The sequence below is a fragment of the Lycium ferocissimum genome, chromosome 10, assembly GCF_029784015.1.
Source record: "Lycium ferocissimum isolate CSIRO_LF1 chromosome 10, AGI_CSIRO_Lferr_CH_V1, whole genome shotgun sequence".
NCBI classification, from domain to species: Eukaryota; Viridiplantae; Streptophyta; class Magnoliopsida; order Solanales; family Solanaceae; genus Lycium; species Lycium ferocissimum.
Window position 1 is genome coordinate 40,554,110 of NC_081351.1, and position 19,896 is coordinate 40,574,005.

Consider the following 19,896-nt stretch of genomic DNA (forward strand, 5'->3'; position numbering starts at 1 on the left):
AATCTGACCATCTATCATCATAGATTACAACCAATACTTTGGTTCCTAAGTTCTTTCTAGTGAGTCCTTTTAATCCTACTACTATTAATCTCATATGCATTAAACTCTTTTTAGAATTTTTTATTTGTCTTACTGATTCAGGATTAATTAAATTTATTGTTGTAACATTACTTCCCACGGCTGATAATTGTTCTTTCTCTGTAATGCCTATATAATTGTGCAGTACTTGAGAAATGTCCTACATCATATAATGTCTTTGGGTTAAGTAATCTTAGTTGATTTTGCTGAAAAATCTGTATATCTTTGTCTATGTCTATTACTTCGTCTAATTGTTGATTTTGTTCTTGTCTTTTTCTGGTTAAAATTCATGCTATTATATTATTACCTATTCTATTGTCTGAAAAACTTACTCTAGGTCTTTCTTCGCTTATTGTTCTTGACCTTCGAGGAAAAAAGGTCCACCTTTGAGGTTTCCTAACTAGTTTAAGCCTTTCTTTTTGAGGTGTTATTTCTACCCTTTTTAATTGTTCTATCAAATCTTCTACTTCTTTATTTTTTGGACTTTCTATATTAGTTTTTACTTCTTTATCTTTAATAATTTCCTCTAACTTTCTATTAATTTCTAGGAGTAATGCAATTATAGTGTTATTTTGTTTTATTATTATTTGATCTAATTTACGTTGAGGAACATAATCTGTAAATCCTTCTGGATTAGGCTGAAATTTAGTTGTTACTTTTAAAACTTTGAGCCGGTTTGGATTAGCTGTAAAAAAGTGGCTTTTAAGTATAAGTGCTTAAAGTACTTTTTAAGTGCTGAAAGTAATTTTATAACTAAACAGTTACGTGTTTGGATAAAAGTGCTTAACGGATTTTTAGAAGTAAGGGTAGTATTGGAATTAACAGAAAATATAAGAGATAAAAGGGTAAAGTTGTTAGTCAAACCAAAATGGCTTTTAAACCAAAAAAAAAAAGTTAGGATTGAGCAACTTCTTGATTTTGGCTTATTTTAAGCACTTTTTAACTTAATTTAAGCTATTTTCTATTATACCAAACACTCAAATAAGTTAAAAATAGCTTATAAGCTGGTTTGACCAACTTATAAGCCAATCCAAATGGGCTCTTTATCACATACTGGATCTACATCGTTCATGAAATAGAGATTTCTTTTAATGTTTCTACTGTCTCCTTTAATTCGCTAATATCACTGGTCAATACTTCTACTTGTTCTGTTATCTTTGCTACTAATTGAGTTGTCTTTATTTTTTCTAATTCTTTAGGTTTCTCTGTAATAGTTCTAATTAATTTTTCTATTTCGTTCTTTGTAGGTAGTTTTTCTAGATTAGATTTACTATTTAAAAACTGAATTTTTCTATCTATTTCTAGTTCTTCCGCACCATCCAGCTAGCCTGCTTTGGCACTGGACTGTCATAAAAGGAGCGTGCCTTTATGTAGAATTGGTGAATCCATTTAATCCACAGCTTGTCCTGTTTATTAGCTATGTCCCAACAGTGTTTAGCAATTGCTGCTCTATTCCATAGTTGTAGGTTAGTGATATTTAGGCCTCCGCAGGATTTTGGACTGCATATTCTTTCCCAAGCCACCAGAGCCTTTTTAGTGATCACATTACCACCTGACCAAACATAACTCCTACAATATGCTTCAATAGCCTTGACCACTTTAGTAGGAAAAATGAACATTTGCGCCCAATATGATTGAATGCCGAACAAGACAGTTTGGACCAGCTGGATTCTGCCAGCATAAGAGAGCTTTTTAGAGGTCCAAGATGATATTTTTGCTATGATTTTGTCTATAAGAGGCTGCCATTGTAGTATAGTCAACTTCTTTGTGGCCAAAGGGATGCCAAGGTACTTGAACGGTAAGTCTCCCTTGCTAGACCCGCTCTGTTGTAAGATCTGCTCTTTGAGTGCTGGTTTGACTCCTCCTATATAAATGGAGCTTTTGTTGAGGTTAGCTTGTAGTCCAGAGGCAAGAGAGAATTGTGAGAAGATCTGTTGCATAGCCTCAATGGATAAGAGATCACCTCTAGCAAATAGAAGCAAGTCGTCGGCAAAACTCAAATGAGTAATCCCCAATTTTTTACACTTAGGATGGAACTGATATGCTTGATTGGTATGCAATGTAGCCAAGCCTCTGCTCAGATATTCCATGGCTATGGCAAACAAAAATGGGGAGAGAGGATCCCCTTGTCGTAGGCCTTTAGCTGCTGGAAAAGGTAGGGTAGGTTCCCCATTTATAATAACAGAGTAGCTAATTGTGTGTATGCACTCCATAATCCATCTTACATATCTGCTTGGGAATTTCAGCTCCTCCATAACTTGTTGCAAATAAATCCATTCCACGGAGTCGTAGGCTTTTTGCAAGTCAATCTTGATCATACATCTAGGTGAGATGTGCTTTCTAGAATAGGCTCTTACTAGTTCATGGGCAAGTATAATGTTGTCTGAGATTTTCCTTCCAGGGACAAACCCTGCTTGTGACTCACTGATGATACTAGCAATAACGACCTGCATTCTAGCTGCAAGAACCTTTGCAATGATTTTATACAATACAGTGCAGCAGGCTATCGGCCTATATTCCTTAATTGTGGCAGGATTCGCTGTTTTAGGAACAAGGGTAATAGCCGTGCAGTTCACTGCCTTATACATCTTCCCATGATCAAAGAAGTCCATAATTGCATCCACCACTTCTTTCTTGATTACAGCCCAGGATTTCTTAAAGAAGACTGCGTTATATCCATCAACACCTGGGGCTTTATCGTCTCCAATTGCCATTAATCCAGCATAAATCTCTTGTTCAGTTACATCTGCACTCAGTACACGCATCTGCTGTTGGGTCAGCGTGGGCCCATTGCTCATGATAGTCTTGTTAACTGCTGGCAGGGATTTAGCAGCCGAACCCATCAGACTTTTGTAGAAGTTAACTATCTCTTCAGCGATATCCTGAGGATCAGTGAGTTTGAGCCCATTAAGGGAGGTGATTTCTTGGATCATTTTTTGGTGGGTTCTTTCCTTTATGACTGAGGAGAAGTATTTATTATTCCCATCTCCCAGTTGAATCCATTTGGCTCTGGACTTCTGCCGAAGTGCATTCTCCTCTATCATCGACCATTTTTCCAAGTCTAGTAGTGTTTTTTTTTCTTGTTCAAGTAAGCTATCAGTGTATTGACTGAACAGTTTCTGTTGTATCTCGACCAACTCCTCTCTTGCATTGCCAATCTTCTGAGTGATATATTTGAATTCCGCATTATTTAGAGCCCTAAAATCCACCTTCAAGGCCTTAAGTTTCAGCCAAATGTTCGTCATAGCATATCTATCCTGTTGGCAGTCCCACCTGTTCTTGACAATGCTCAGAAAATTAGGGTGGTCAGCCCATATGTTGAAAAACTTGAAAGGAGTTTTCCCTTTCCATTGATTATCCTGCAATGTCAATAGCATAGGGGAGTGATCAGAGAAATGGGGCAGCTCATACTCAACCACTAAATGACCCCATGCCATCATCCAGGCATGGTTGCCAAAGCTTCGGTCAATTTTTGTGCAAATTCTATCCTGTCCAAACTGTTTGTTAGACCAAGTGTATTTTTCACCTTTCCACGCCAGCTCAGATAGTGCTGTGGACTGGATGCAATCAGCAAATTCTTGTATCTCATTAGTCGTGACTTGATTGCCTTGCCATCTATCAGTGGGGTATAGAAGTGCATTAAAGTCCCCACAAACCATCCATGGCTCAACAACTCCCTGAGCTATATTATTTAGGTATTGCCATAGAGTACTTCTCAAGCCTAGAGTGTTGAAACCATACACCACCGTTACTAGCCACTTATAGCAGCCTGTTTGTTCTCTTATCGAGCAATGTAATATTTGGTCTTCCTCTCTTAGCACAGTTACATCAAAGTAAGCAGGATCCCAGACTAGCCATATCCTCCCATTGCTAGCACTTAGATAGTTATGATGCAGGAAAGATGTTGTAACAAACTTTATTTGCATTGTGTTGCTTCACTCTAGTTTCTATCAGCCCAGCCAATTTTATTTTTTTGTTTTTCACATAGTTCCTCAATTCCTTTTGTTTATACCTTTTATTGATGCCTCTCACATTCCAAAATAACCAGGTCATTATATAGTTGGAATGGTCCCTCCTTTATCAGGAGGAGAATTAGCCTTTTCTTTGTTCCTCTTTTGCCCAGCATCCCCAATCTTCTTATTTGCAGTGGTAGACAGCATAGGAAAATTCGATAGATCAAGCTCGAGGTTCACTGCTTCAGCTGGCATGCTGGAACTAGACTGGGACTCAGGAGATCTAGTTTGAGTAGGAACTACTCGCTTGGGACTAGCAGGTGTGCTGGCCTGCTGATTCGGTATGGCAGAAGCTATAGGGGGATTCACCCGACTAGCAGGAGGGATGCTTGGGCCTTGTTGCTGGTCTACTCTCTCTGTTAGCAGTCCCGGAATAGGTCCTTTATAGTGCCATTCTTGGTTGACATTCCTAGTGTTCCTCCTTCTTCTTGGCCTTGGCTCAGGTTCTACAGGTTTAGGAGGCTCTTTGCAGCAATGCCCAACAGTGTGGCATTTATGGCAATAGTCAGGTTTCCATTCAAATTGCACATCTTGTAGAAACTGATTTCCTTTAGGATCCTTCACAATGATTTTTTCCGGCAACTCTTTGGTGACATTTACCTCAATTAGGATCCTTGCATACGATATTCTAAGTTGCTTAGTGGTGCATTCATCTGCATAGAGAGGCTTTCCAATTGCACTTGCAATTCTTCCAAGAGATGCACAACCCCAACAATTCATAGGTAATTTGGGAAACGCGACCCACAGTGGTATTTCTGTGAGGAATTCTCTGCTTAGATCAAACACGGGCGTCCAAGGCTTTAGGATGATTGGTCTGTTGTTGATTGTGTAAGGCCCTCCATATAGAATATCCTGCATATCTTCCATGTTTTGGAATTTAACTACATAATATCCCTCATCATGGTAGTATATGTCAGGTTCTGCAACATCAGCCCAATTCATAGTTATGTATCTTCTCATAACATTATACCCAGGGCAGTTCCCTACAACATATGCTATGAGTGCACACTTCCACTTCAGTTCCTCTGGTTCTACCTCTAGTTGCTCTAATTCCACAACCACGTTGCCATCTACCATTTGGGGAGGGTAGTAGTCTAGATTCATACCCTGAGAGGCAGCTCGGTTCTTCTGAAACAGGTTGTTCCATGCTCTATTTGGTTGGGTCCCTGCTCCTCTAGGTTCTTCCACGGTAGACCCATTATTTCCTTTGTTGTGTTCATGACCCATCTCCACCAAATTGGGCGCCACCTGCTCTGCGAGTGCATTGACATATTGGGCATCTACACCCGTTGCTGTTCCTTTGGCTTGGCCAGGTGATTCTGTCACTATTGCTGCACCCACTTGAGAATTAGGCTGTTTCTCGCTCAGATCCAGTTGCTTAGCTACCTTTGTAGGTTGGGAAGAAGAGGATCCAGTTTCAATTACATTCCCCAGACCCAATTGAATGGGCGTTAATTTTCCTTGTCCAGTCAGGTTATTTCCACTAGCCACCGTAATACGAGCTCCAATCGAACTCCCTAGCGTTTCGATTGCTTCTTTCTGAGGTCTTCCTCGTCCTCTTTTGCCCCCCTTGGCCATGGATTCCACAGGGGCGCACGTTAGCCTAACGTAAGCCTAGGTCATGGCTGAGAGAGAGAACGAAAGAAGTTTTAGAGAGAGAATTTTTCACTTTAATTCTTTTTCTTTTTCGTTCCGTGTTATTTCTAGTTCTTGTGACTTTAGAAAGTCAAAATTTTGTTCTAATTTTTCCAAATATTTTCTTTGCTTTTTTTGCGAAGATTCTATTATGTCTAATGTTCTTATTATATTCTTAGTATTTTCCTGAGATATTTCACTAAAATTTATTATTAAACTTATTAAAGTGTTGTACTGTTTATCTTCACTGTGTAGTATATGTTCTCCCCTACTAAAGTTACACTTTATAACTGTATTTTCTTTTAATATTACATATTTCTTTTCTGGATATATTCTTAAGTCTAAATATTCTATACTTTTTAATTTATCAATTATGCCTGATTTATATACTATCCTAATGATATCCCCACTTTATTTCTCTTTCAAATTTTATTCTATGTTCTATTCTTTCTATATCGTCCTTTATTCCTTTCAATTCCCAATTTATGGCAGATATTGTATCTTCGTATATATTACTTTGTAAAACTCTATTGATAATGATTCTTGTGTAATTATTTCTAAAATTGCTTTTAGAGCTTTTTCTATTTTCTTTAATTCTCTTCTTCTTTCTACATCTCTATTTAAATAGTAATAATTAATAGCTATTTGTTTAGTCACTGGGTGTTTTTCATAAATAGATGTTTACTTTAGTATGGTTTAAAACGAGTTGTTATCTGTTTATTTGAGAATTTTCTAGATTTTATGTATCCTAATAGTATATATTCAAGTCTTGATATTGTATTTATCAGTTCTTCTAGCCTTTGTGGATTGTTTTTAGTGTTATTTAGTCTAACTTATTCTGGATATAACCTATTTATTTCGTCTGTTACTTTTGATAGGAATTTTTTGCTGGCATGTATTATCCTAATGGAATATATTTGACTTTTTCTTTATGAGTTTTATATAATCTTCTCCTCTCTTTATCTCGTCTGTTGAACCTTGTATCTCCCAAACAAGATAGTTTTTAAAGTCTAGAGCTTCTATATCAGTCGCTAGTTCTAACTGATGGTTTGTCTCTAAATTATTTAAATATTTTACAAGTATTGCTCTGAGAATTCTAGTACTTTTGATTTTTTTCTAAGGTAAGATGTGCAATAAGATAATGAAAACTTATATATTTGATAAAACTATGTTGTTTCATAAAAAGTGTGGTCCAAAGATCCTTAGGCTCTGATACTAATAATATGACAATGAGAAAACATTTAAATAATTTTTGTGTTAATCAGAATGTTTAGCAATCCTACTCAGTACTCCCTCACTCCTTAAATACCCTTTATCATGCATAATATTTACATTACTAAGTTTTTATGTTTTCTCCCTTTTCTATATATAATTTTTTATTTTTTAGTTTTATTTTTATATATATAGGGTTTTGCTAACCTATAACGTGAAGTTTATAAGATAGCAATGTACCCATTTTTTTATCACAAAAATACCTTGCCACCTCATTAAAATATGGACTTTTAGGGGTGTTTTGGTCTTTCATCCAAATCCTCTAATTTCACTCCATGTGATTCTCCTTCTTCTCCCTTTGCTCCTCTTCTCCACTTCTTCCTCGTTCATGGGAATTTAGATCTCTTCATCTCGAATGCTTTAAACTAGAACAACCCAAAAATATAATGTCTTCCTAGTAGTCAAATTGAGTGGAATATAGAAGAAATAGTTAGCTGGTGGAAATTGAGATTTGAGATTACCTGTTCAATTCGAGATAAAGAGATTTAAATCTTCTAAACTCCCGTGGCTTAAAGTTAAGCTTTTCACTTGCACTTTTTTAACAAGGAGCAATTACAAAAATTCCCAAACCCAGTTTAGTTTTGAATCTGATCAGAATTTGTCTCACGTTATAATCGATTTCGATCAAAATTTGGCTAGAATATTTTTCAATCGAATCAGTTGATTCAATTTTATCAATTCGAACTGTTTTCCCCTTGATTTTACGTGAACAAGAAAGAAGGGGAAGAAGAGGAGAATTATCAGCAAAAAAAAAAATGGAGAAATGACACAAGGGAAGGATTTAGGTGAAAGACCAAAACTCCCCTAAAAGTCCATATTCTAATGAGGTGGTAAGGGTATCTTTGTGAAACAAAAAATGAGTGCATTGCTATCCTACAACCTTCATGTTGTAAGTTAGCAAAACCCATTGATACTATATCAGGTGTGCGTAGATATATAGTATACACAACTCAAAGCTACGATAAGGACAATTATAAAAAGAAAAAATATAGTAGGTATTGACCACAATACAATAGAAGTTATAATAAAAAGAAATATTATCTTAGAAAATCATCAGCAAGAAAGCCTTATTTAGATAGAAATAGACATGTTAGAAAATATAGGACAGAGAGAAATTATAAAAATAGATATCTAAGTTTCTGTTTTATCTCCCTTTTTTTTCTTTTTTTTTAATCTGGACTCAGTCCAGTCAGGATTCTTGTTACTGTGTTCATCTCTTTCTCTTAACCTTTGTTCTTAATAACTCTCTTCTTTAACCCCACCCCGGACATGGCCAACATTTCGTCTTGTATAATCTTTGGACATTTTAAAGGCCTACACCTGGGAAAATATATATATATATATAATTTAAATAAAATACTAAATTGATACTATATCAATGAAATATTTTTAAAAAATTATAGGACAGTTGGAGGTGATGATAGCTAGCAATGGTGGTTGTGGCTTGGGTGTCGATTGAGTATTGTGTTGGGTGATATTGGTGGTTTTGGGTAGGAGCTAGTGGTGATGGTGACTGACAGTAGTAATTAACGGTGATTGTTGACAGTGATAGTTAGTAGTGAAAATTAATAATTGTGGTGGACTATAGTGATAGCTAATGGTGGTAGTGAATGATGACGGTGACATATAGTGGTGGATGAGGTTGTGGCAAATGTCATTAGTGATGATCGTAAATGGTGACAGCTGACTTACGTGGTTGGCGGTGGTGATAGTTATGGCTGATGGTGGTGGTGGGAGTTGCTAATGGTGGGCGGTGCCGGCTGTAGCGGTGAAAATTGATGGAGTAGTGATGAACTGCAAGTGATCTTTGTAGAAACATTTGAATAGACATCTTAATGATATTAAGACTTTGTTATATATCTTAAGCATTTAGATCTATTTCCGACCCATTAAGTGGCTTTAAAATTATAAAATGAATGCACTTAATGACTAACATTGAGACCTAAAAACAAACAAGACTTAATGACTGAGTTCTGAATGAATAATGATTAAGGTCAAGGTCTTCATAAGTGCAAACAAATGAGGTTTTAATCTTAATAATTTAGATCTCAGTCATTAAGTTTGTTTGTTTTTTAGGTCTGAATCTTAATCATTCAGATCTTAATCATTAAGTGTTTTTTTTATGTTTCAACCACTTAATGAGTCTGAATAGATATGAATGATTAAGATTTGTAACAAAGTCTTAATATCATTAAGATGTCTATTAAAAGATTTCTACGAAAATGGTTGTTCACCAATTCCATCTATTCACCACTACCTCCATCGCCCACCATTAACAACTATCGTCATTGACGCCCACCATTATCAACTACGTACCACCACCCTCCACCATTACCACAACAACCACCAATCACCACAGACAGTCACCATCGGCAGTCACCACGTTACATATCGCCAACAACCACATTATTCACCACCACCATTAGCTATCACTATCATCCACCATAATTATCAACCGCCACCACCAACTACCACCGTCAACCTCTACTGCCAACCACCATCACCACTAGCTACTACCCACACCCCACCATTAGCCAAAATCATCACAATCGACATCCACAACCACCGCCACTAGCTATTAACCACCATATAATTTTTTAAAAATATTTTGATATATAGTATTTAGATTAACTTAGTATTTTATTGAAATTTATATTTACCCCCTCTGTCCCAAAAAGAATGATACATTTCTATATTTAGAAATACTTTAACTTAAAACTTTCTTTTTTTACCCTTAATGAAATGACTTACAGCCACACAAATATCTATGGCTTGTTTTAGATCAAAAGTTTCAAAAGTCTTCCGTTCTTTCTTAAACTTTGTGCCTAGTCAAACTATACCACATAAATTGGGACGGAGGGAGTATTAATTTCTAAATAAAGACAAATTTTATACATTCATGTGTTTAAAAAATAAACAGTTTTAATTAATTAGTATTCAAATCTTAATCCAACATCTTAATATTCGGATGTGTATTCTGATTCAGACATCTAAATCTTAATGCACATCTTTATATTCAGACGTCTTAATCTTAATGAAAACAAATGAGGCCCTAATCATTATTCATCAAACTTTATAGGTGTATAATCTTATATCCATGTATAGTCTATAGATATAATAAATGACTAAGAACTTATCAAGCTTTCCAACACATTATTGGCTAAAAGAAAGAAACAACCAATTTTCACTGACAACTTTCAAGAACCACTAACTTGGTAAGAGATAATAGAGTACCAACCAAAGATGGGAGATTGTAGCTAAACTGGTCGATCCTCTTGTTCGTCAACCAATAATCCAAAAACGGGCCTAATAACAGCAGAGTTGCAGCCTGGGCTGGTGCAGTATGTCCCAGCAGATTGAAAGAAGTTAGCGAGTATTTCCTTTGAAGGTAATGACATACTGCACACAAAGAAAACTATAGTCTTAATGATTACCTTATAAGAGACAGATGTTGAGTAATATAAAGAAGGATTTTTTTCATTTTTGGCCCATCGGCCTAAATTAATTACGGGCGCTAGCCAAAATATACAAAACATATACTTTGATTATGTATATTTATGGATACAATATGTATATTACATGTATGTTTATACTTAAATATACAAAACCTATACACTTGTTGGCTATTTTGTAAATTAGATCATCGAAAGGCATTGGACTGTAATTATCTCTATAAAGAACAAAGCTACTTAGTAGAAAGTTGCTCGCGCTTGCTCGTACAGAAGTGAGAATGGTGCATTTATTCGGTGAATGTATACAGACGATTCAATCAAGCTTCTCAATATGGCATATAAATTTCATTGCGAAGGCAACTTACGTACTGTTGCAAAGCAGTGCTCCAAACAGCTATAAAGGCAGCAATGAACCCTTTGGCATTAACACTCACATCGGTAACTGTGCAGACAGCAACACCTAAGAGAACCACAGCAATGCTGAGCTTTGTGTTCCTTGAATAACGAATCTTGTCGAAAAAGACTTCAAGTAAGCAGGACACAGGGATCATAGTCAATTTTGCAATCTGATAGTCACAAAGGAGGTTAATATCTGAAGTCATCAATTGAATAATAATAAGTGCAACATCAAGTTGGTGAGCATAGAATTACCTGGTAGAATCCCACTGAATTCCACATTAAACTGACATTCATCCCAACAATAGAAAAATTTGCAAACAGTATAAATTTTAGAAGATCTGCAAGGGGTAGATGAGAAGCTTGGATGTACCCGAGCCACTTTAGTACAACCGCCATCAAAGTAGTTGTGGCGAAATGCAACCCAGTTAATGTAGTCGCTGCAAGGATAGTTTATAATCAAAGGTTAGAACAACCACATACCAAAACTACAGATAAGAAAAAGGAAAATAACAGAAACAGCAAAAACAGTTTAGAGCTTTTTACATGTGCGTTATGTAGCAACTAGCAACTTCCTTTTCAGATTTGTGTTAGGATCTCTTCTCTCTCATATATAAACTCAACTTAATCTAGCCTTTTCCCCTCTTGGCAGTCTGTACCTTCCTCTTTATTATTATTATATTTTATTTTTTTTGTGTGTGTCTGAGGTGGTTTGGGGAGGGGGGGGGGGGGTGCGTGGGGGACAATTTGTTGTAAAGAAGCAATTCAAAAATCTGGATGAAGCTTGGATAGATTCTTCAGAGGCCATCAGGCTCAATCAGTCTGTCCCGTTTCTACATCCTTGTGGGTGCAAAAGAACAATTTTTTTTATGGGTGAAAAAACAAAAGCAAAAAGAACATCTTTGTTTGCACCAAAAATGAACAAAAAATAGAAGAGTACAGACTGATGAAGAGGAGAGATCTTTTTAATGAGATAATACACACCTCTACTTGTCTTTTTTAATCTTGACCCTTCAAAAGAAAAAAGATGTGGTTGCCACTTTGCGCAAATTCTGAGTTCTATAGTTTCCTTCCCCTAACCGTTCATTTTTGCTGATCAAGGAATCACGATATTACCAACATCCAAATAATTATATTTTCGCGTTTGCTTCCCTCTTAATACTAAGGCTTGTAGAATCCATTGTTTTCCCGGAAATGCTATTGTTTCATTCGGGTTAATGCGCTGATTCTCATGATTATACAGTTGCAACAAGAAAATAAATAAATAACTATGAGTAATCATAAAAGTGAAAGTCTAGGTGTCAACAACTAAAAACTGCTGATGATAAGGACAGATAGCTGTGCATTCCAAATGGCATCTGCCATAAATCTCTGAAGGTCAGAGTTGTTTATACATGATATATTCCGTCGTATCAGATTCTTCTGTCAAAAAACGAAAACACAAGATAGATGTGTATTTAACTTTAACACGATGAGAATGCTACCCGACAAAGTAACAGAATTCCATAGAGAAACTTACCAAAGCTAAAGCCGTAGTTGGCCATTAAGGCCTTGTTGACAATAATAATTCCAACTGAAGTAACCACATTGAACATCCACGCAGCTGCATCAACTGCAGCCTTCTTTTCAGCCTTGCTTGCAGGAGCCATCTCCCTTTTTTTATTTCTATACTATGAGGAACAAGTTTTTATCCCCCGAGCAGCATAAAGGGGCGTTTACGCTCCCACATCAAAACTTGGACTTTTTTTGGCTTTTCCACCTAAAATACATAGAAATGACATTAAAAATCAGAATAAATCAGGCAAACATAAGAATTTCAAACTCTGGCCAAAATATGCAGGTAGGAAGAGAAGTTCTTGATACCAATTTAGTGCTGGACAGTCTAATTTTAATTTTTAAAAGAGCAAGTATTCAATAAAACCCCAACACAAAGACTACTTTCCACAAATCAAGATTCACTTTTTAGCAGTCCAAAAGCAGTATCAACTACTCACTCCGTCCCATTTTAAATGTCGTTTTACCTCAAAAAATTGTCCCAAGATAATTGTCACTTCAGGAATTAAAAACGGAAGTTGAAAATTATTTCCAACTACACCCTTAACATTAAAGAAGCATGCACAACATTTAAGAAGAAAAAATCAGTCTACCATACCATATTATACAGGAGTAACTTAGTAAACTATACCTTATGCTTATTGTTTTCTTAATAAGCATGAAAAAAAAAGCTAAAGCAACCATTAAAACGGGACTACCACTAGTAGTAAAATTCCAAACTTGCTATTTTAACTCAAAATCTTCATCCATATGATATAAAAAGTTAGCACTTAAGTCACACAGTTAGTTGATTAACCTTTCATTCACAAAGTTAGTTAGTTAGTTAGGAAAAGGCCACATCATCAGTTGATTAGAAAGTTAGTTAGGAAGGTTAGCTGTCAATTAGTGGCAACAGTTATGCATCTTGATTGAATTGTAGTGCATATATACATTGTAATCATTTCTACAAAGATCATCTATTGAAATATACACTTTACAGTTTCTATCTCATCTTTTTCTCTCAACCACACACCATAGCTAAGTAGCTCGAGCTTTCTCTGTTAAGCTCCTGTTTTGGCCTTGAATTGTACGAATCACACTCAGATTCCTACGATTCTCCTAACACCATACCATAGTGAAAATCCAACACTTTTCACTAGTAGTTCACTAGATCACAGTGCAGACAACAAGAGAATTACCCTCAAATTAAACCAACTACACCATTCCATTTTTAGATCTAAATAAAAGCACCCCCGCATTCAGATCACAATCAATCAATCAAAATTGTAACAAATCAAACAAATTATACTAATGGAATCAACCGACCAAGAAGATTATTTCCAATAACAAACGTACTCCAATTGTTGTTAACATGAAACAAAAATAGACGATTAGGATAATTGACAACGTACCAGTTGACAAGTAACGAGTAAAGGAACAATCTTGTGTGTCCTTCTTTGCAGTAAAAAAGAATCAAGAATTGCTATACTGAAACAACCCATTTCTTCCTCTTTCATAAATCATAACCAACAAACCATCGTAAAAGGCAACAAAAGAGAAAAAGAAGAGATTGGTGATTCTTGAAATTGAAATTTTGGGCTTGAATTTTATCGGCAGTTGCTACACAGTGAAGCTTTGGTAATTGATTGGAAATGTTGATGTAGTTTGCTAGACATTTCACTTGGGTTTTAATGATTGTTGTTGGATACTTCAGATCTATTGGTTCTTTTTTAGTTGGACTTGTTCCTTTTATGAGCTGAAAAAATCTGTTCTACAGTAGCTGGAAAAAATGGTGTCGGAGAACATTTTCCAACCACCCAAAATTCGACCTTAACGTACTCCATTCTTTCTTCATTCCTTTTAATATCAAGTCAATCAACAAATCTCTTTATAAAGAATTTTAAAAGGAGGGGGAAAATAGGGGAGCTTGACCTGGGAAGAAGAGAAGCAAGAAAGAGAGAAGGAAAAAAGAATAAGAATCTGAAATGAAAAAGGTATATTAAGAAATAATAATTAAATATAATTAATCAAAAATATCATCCAATTAGAAAATAGCACGTGTATAGTTTGAACCCAAAAATTTCCTTCGCCCGGCCACGATGTACCTCTGTTAAAATTAGGAGGTATTTTTAACAACTATACTAATGTCAGGGTATTTTTGATCGCATAACGAGATTATATCACCTTTTCCCCATTAAAAATCATTGTACAGTCAAATCTATTTATATGTTTATACATAAGTGCAGCTGGTTCATGATCATGTGTCCTTAATTATAACTCTATTCAGTTTTCTTTTAGCAAAAAGGAGGAAGACCAATAGCACTTAAGACAAAGTTTTGGAATTTTAACACTAATTATTTAGAGAAGTTCATTCCTCCATTAATATAACAGAAATTGGATTATTACATATTATATAATAATAACATAAAATAATATAAAATGATCAATATATATTGTTACTATTCTCTAATTGTCAATTTTGAAGATATTTTAAGTTTTCTTTTTCTTTTCTAGCTAAGCATTTTAATTAAGGAAAAAAAGGAAAAAATTAATATTGCCTTTTTTGTTTATGCTTAAAACAAGCAAGTGTCCACTTGTCAAGTAATAAAGTATTCTCACATAAGTAGTGTTGGTTATATGACTTACAAAATATTTTTTTTTATTTTTTACTACTAATAAATAAATAAATTATTCAGGTTAGAGATTCAACTGTAAATTTGGGTAATTTTGATTAAAATAAAATAGTCCTTTAAATAATTTTGAGTTTGATATTAGCTAGAGAAAATCCAAACTAAATCACAATCACATACACATACTAAGTTTGTCAAGCCCCAGAATAGATTACGATGTGGCCGGCACACAACACCTATCAACTTGCACCGAGCATTATAACATAATAAATACCCTAAATCATATTCACGTAACTCAATTCATTAACCTAATAACAATATGAGAGAAATAAAGTAACCCCTGACGATCAAAGTACATTAAACATAAACTAGACATAAGTAAAAATGTCGTTATGATGCCATACCCATTGCCAAAATAATACAAAGTCTTTATGGAACTGAAATAGAGTAGTCCCACAAGTGCAAAGATGGACTTACCAGAAGTAGAAAGTTGTCGGAATTCGAGCCCGTACGCTGATCACCCTGCACCTGACCGTCTTCAGTTAAACAAACGATATTTAAGTATTGGAATATATCACAGATACATGTGTGTGATATTTTTAAGAAATTCAAATACATTTTAGGTTTGTTTTAAATTCATCAAATCTATCATTGCTATACATTATTATATTCGCTCTTGGCGTAAGTTAAGAATATTTGTACTTGCATCTTTGAAGAAATCTCGATAAACTTTTTGTATTGGAATAAAATTGAGCGGCGAGTAGAGAGCAGAATTGATGATATATAAATTGGGATTTAGTTTCCTTTTTCTAGTTTTTATCTTAACTTAATTGGAAGAACAACTTCTTTACCATCAACCAAGATAGCTCAGAATTCTTTTTATTTCACTTTTTATATCGCGTGCTCACCTCAATCAAGTATAGTAAGTGATTGAATTTTTCCACGTTACTCGTCCAATTTTATTAAATACTAATTTTTTCGTTAAATCTTATAGGTACTACCTCTATTTCAATTTATGTGAACCTATTTCTTTTTAAACCGTATCAAAATAAATGATCTTTTTCCTAATTTATAAACAAATTCACTTTATGAAATGATTTATAAGCCACATAAATATTCAAAACTTATTTTGAACCACAAGGTTTTAAAAGCTTTCACTTTTTTTAAATGTCGGACTAAATTAAAACTATAAGTATTTACTATACACCCTGTGACACTAGAAAGTCAAAAGCTAAATTAATTAGTCTGTACATGTTTCATGATGACTGACGTATATGAATAGTTTTAATTTAGGTGGGATAGCTTAGTAGGCTTCTATACTTAATCATTTTTATCATCCCGATATTTGCAAGTTTCATCCGGACACTTCTATTTGACCATAAATTAAATATTTTAAACCCTTTTGACCGTTGTTGACTGAGCAAATGTGGCAAATTAAGTAGCCGTTTGCACATGCGATTTGAAATCATTAGATGAAATTAGCATTTGGATATACACTTCATCTCATAATTTAAAATTTAAAATCATCTAAACAGGCATAATTTGGAATTTCAAACTATAGTTTCAAATTTTTTAAATATAAAACTTGATCCATAAGTTTAAATTTTGTAAAAAAAAAAACTTATAAGTTAAGTTTAAATTTTGTAAAAAAGACCCATAAATTGGTAGATATTTTTTAAAAATTACTCACACCAACCATTTACTAACCTCTATTTATGTCTATCATGTGTGAGGATTATATTAAAGAGTAGTTACATTACTATTCATATTAAATTTTCTTTTAACTAAAATCAATTGATGTTTCATTTTTAGAAAGGAAATATATTAATTTTGTTATGAACTATGACTTGCTCATTTGGTCAGATTGTATAATAATTGAGAATATTTTAATAGTTTTCACAACTTGTGGGATTTTTATGTCTGTAAGAAAAAATATAACTTAAGTAATCTAAATTGCATGTCCAAAGATGATTTCAAATCATGATTTCATCTCATAGTTTCAAACCATGCCCAAACGGCTCCTAAGGGTTGAGTTGGACAAAATGCGTATAATACATAGGGCTGGACGTAAATACCGAAAATCAAAAAATCAAACCGAACTTCAAGAAACTAAAACCGAAAGAACCGAACCAAACCGAACTAGTTTGGTTCGGTTTTCGGTGTCCACCTTCAAAAAATCGAAACCGAAATATTTTTTTGATAAAATCGAATAAAATCGAATGCCCACCGAAATTTAATGCATTACCTAAAAAAATTAAAATAGTCCAGGCCCATTAAATTTAAGCCCAAAAAAACTCAATTGTAACAATCTCTTTTTTAATTAATTTTTCACAATCAAATATCCTTAACAAAGGAAGGTGATTAGGATGTGTCTTTAGGATTAATGTATGTCCTTTATGTATTTTTTTAGTTATTCTTACTATATGTATATAACACATAGTAATCCTATAATGGTTATATTTTGTGTATCCTATAAGTCAAAAATTTAAACCAATAACCCGAACCGATTATTAGAATCCGGATTAATGGTTGGGTGGGTAGGGGTTCTCTAGTTATCGGAGTATCGGTCAGTTCACCACTTTTGTTAACGGGTGAACCGATAACCCGATAACCATTTATTTAATTACAATTATACCCTTCCATATATAACCTTTCATATATAATTTGTATATAATTTGTGGAGTCCACTGTCCAGCGTTCCATATAACCCTTCCATATATAATTACTATGCCTATTATAGCTAGATATGCTTTTCGATTTAACTTGGCAAAATCATAGATAGTCCCCCAAACTTTACCACATTTTTCTCATGGCTACCTAAACCTAATCTTGTTCCAATTTGATACCTAAGCCACTTCAAATTTGTACCTATTAAATACTTTTTGCTGATGTGGCAATGTGTGTGTAATATACACAAAAATAGGCGCGTGAAGATTATTATTTTTAATAAATATTTTTTTTGGCTCAGCTTCTCCATTTTTTCACCCAGCCGTCATCCACCACCAGTGGCTTTTTTTTTTTGGCTCATCTTCTCCATTTTTTCACCCAGCCATCATCCACCACCAATGGGCTTTTTTTTTTTTGGCTCATCTTCTCCATTTTTTCGCCCAGCCATCATCCACCACCAATGGCTTTTTTTTTTGGCTCATCTTCTCCATTTTTTCACCCAGCCACCAGCCATCATTCACCACCAATGGCTTTTTTTTTTTGGCTCATCTTCTCCATTTTTTCACCCAGCCACCAGCCATCATTCACCACCAATGGCTTTTTTTTTTGGCTCATCTTCTCCATTTTTTCAAGCCATCATCCACCACCAATGGCTGCCATTTAGTTGCTGTAAAACACACCAATCACACTTTTTAACTCAGTCTAATGCCGTTGATGTCTCCCACTAAAATTGAATAAGAAACTTTGAATTTGGGTGTCAAAAATATTTCCGATGAAACTCCATTTTTATGCCCACGTTGGTTCTGTCCGAATATGTTAATATATCTATGTAATCTAATAATAATAGATCATCAAAGTTGAAAGGATCAAAACAAAAGAACAGAAGTTCTTCAAGAGAAGAAATCAGATATGAATTTCTAGAAAATTTTCGGCAATATTTCAATTTTTCCGGCGACGTTCATATGGATTTGTTAATATTTCAGGTGAATCTAAAGCTAATGACAGGTGGAGGGAAAGAAGGTGGAGTGGGTGGTGGCTAATGGGAGGAGAAGAAGATTGAACGTAGGGGTGGCTAATGGGACGGCGGGGAATGTAGGTTGAAGGTTGAAGAAGGTTGAACGTGGGTGGGTAGGGGCTTTCTTCAAGAATATGTTTTTTATTTTTTGTTATTGTTAAATTATATTTTTTAATTAATTCAATATATTCTAAATAGTTTTTCTTTTTCTTCTTAATTAATTTTTTAATAATATTTTGAGCCAAATGCTTTTAATTCGGAATCCACGAGTGTAGCACACACATTCTATACTTTTGGATGATTGTCAAAAAAGTATTCAATAGGTACAAATTTGAAGTGGCCTAGATATCAAATTGGAACAAGCTTACCGGTAGTCTAAAAAGTGTTTTGCGCTATTCTATTTTGCATTTAACTTTGTGGATGATTTATGTTACCTAAAAGAGAACTTGGATATTGTATAATTACAATTGAAGTTGCATGTAGGTGCTTTGCTTGCAATGGTCTAAGGACTAAGATTTAGTCTCGAAGTTCTAGTCATAAACACTCTAGAAAAGGAATAGAAGTAATCTTTTTGGTACGGCTCCAATTGATCAAAATCCATCCCCGCGTTGTTAACACTTGCTTACCAGTAGGCTTTATCGATTTGATGGAGCAAAGCTACGATTTCTTTGAATGGTACATTTTTATAGCTAATTAACGTACACTTTCTTTTGAGATGATTTTGTCTCTTTTCGTTTTTGATTGCTTTGGAGAAAAAAAATTCCGTGTGATATCTTACGGTTAAACCAATATAACCGATAACGATCAAAACCGATTAACCAATAACCCAAGAATCGATATCCTAATGATTCTTTAACGGTTTAATATGTCTACAAACCGATAATCGATAAGTTTAACCGATAACTTTCAAACCCGAACCAAACCAGCCGATACGCACCCCTAGTATCCTGTTTGTTTGATTTTGATTTCAATTTATCAGTTTTATATTTAATTGCTTTTGAGAATATGAATTAGTATAAATGGAATCGCTTCTAACATTATATCAAAAAAATCGAATTGAAAAAATCGAAACCTAACCGAATCGAACTTCAATAAACCAAAATCGAAAGAACCGAACCGAACCAGTTTAGCTCCATGTTCAGTGTCCACCTTCAAAAAATCGAAATCAAAATAACCAAACCGAAATTTGATAAAACTGAACCGAT

The 19,896-nt window shown here is 34.5% G+C and overlaps 1 protein-coding gene across 3 annotated transcripts in view; it reads right to left on the reverse strand.

Annotated features, from left to right (window-relative positions):
- The window catches only part of LOC132033856 (UDP-rhamnose/UDP-galactose transporter 6-like), a 30,163-nt gene extending 16,292 nt beyond the window's left edge, over nt 1-13,871 (reverse strand). For 2 of the 3 annotated variants that reach the window (XM_059423982.1, XM_059423984.1), the window contains exons 1-5: nt 13,792-13,871; nt 12,366-12,605; nt 11,102-11,286; nt 10,816-11,016; nt 10,237-10,413 (exon numbers count right to left, since the gene is read on the reverse strand). In XM_059423982.1, the coding sequence (XP_059279965.1) occupies nt 10,237-10,413; nt 10,816-11,016; nt 11,102-11,286; nt 12,366-12,495 (693 nt within the window). In that variant the 5' untranslated portion in view covers nt 12,496-12,605; nt 13,792-13,871. Of the gene's footprint in view, nt 1-10,236; nt 10,414-10,815; nt 11,017-11,101; nt 11,287-12,152; nt 12,269-12,365; nt 12,606-13,791 lie in introns of those variants that run through there. The other variant, XM_059423983.1, reaches the window with a different exon arrangement.
- Between the last annotated feature and the right edge of the window lie 6,025 nt (nt 13,872-19,896).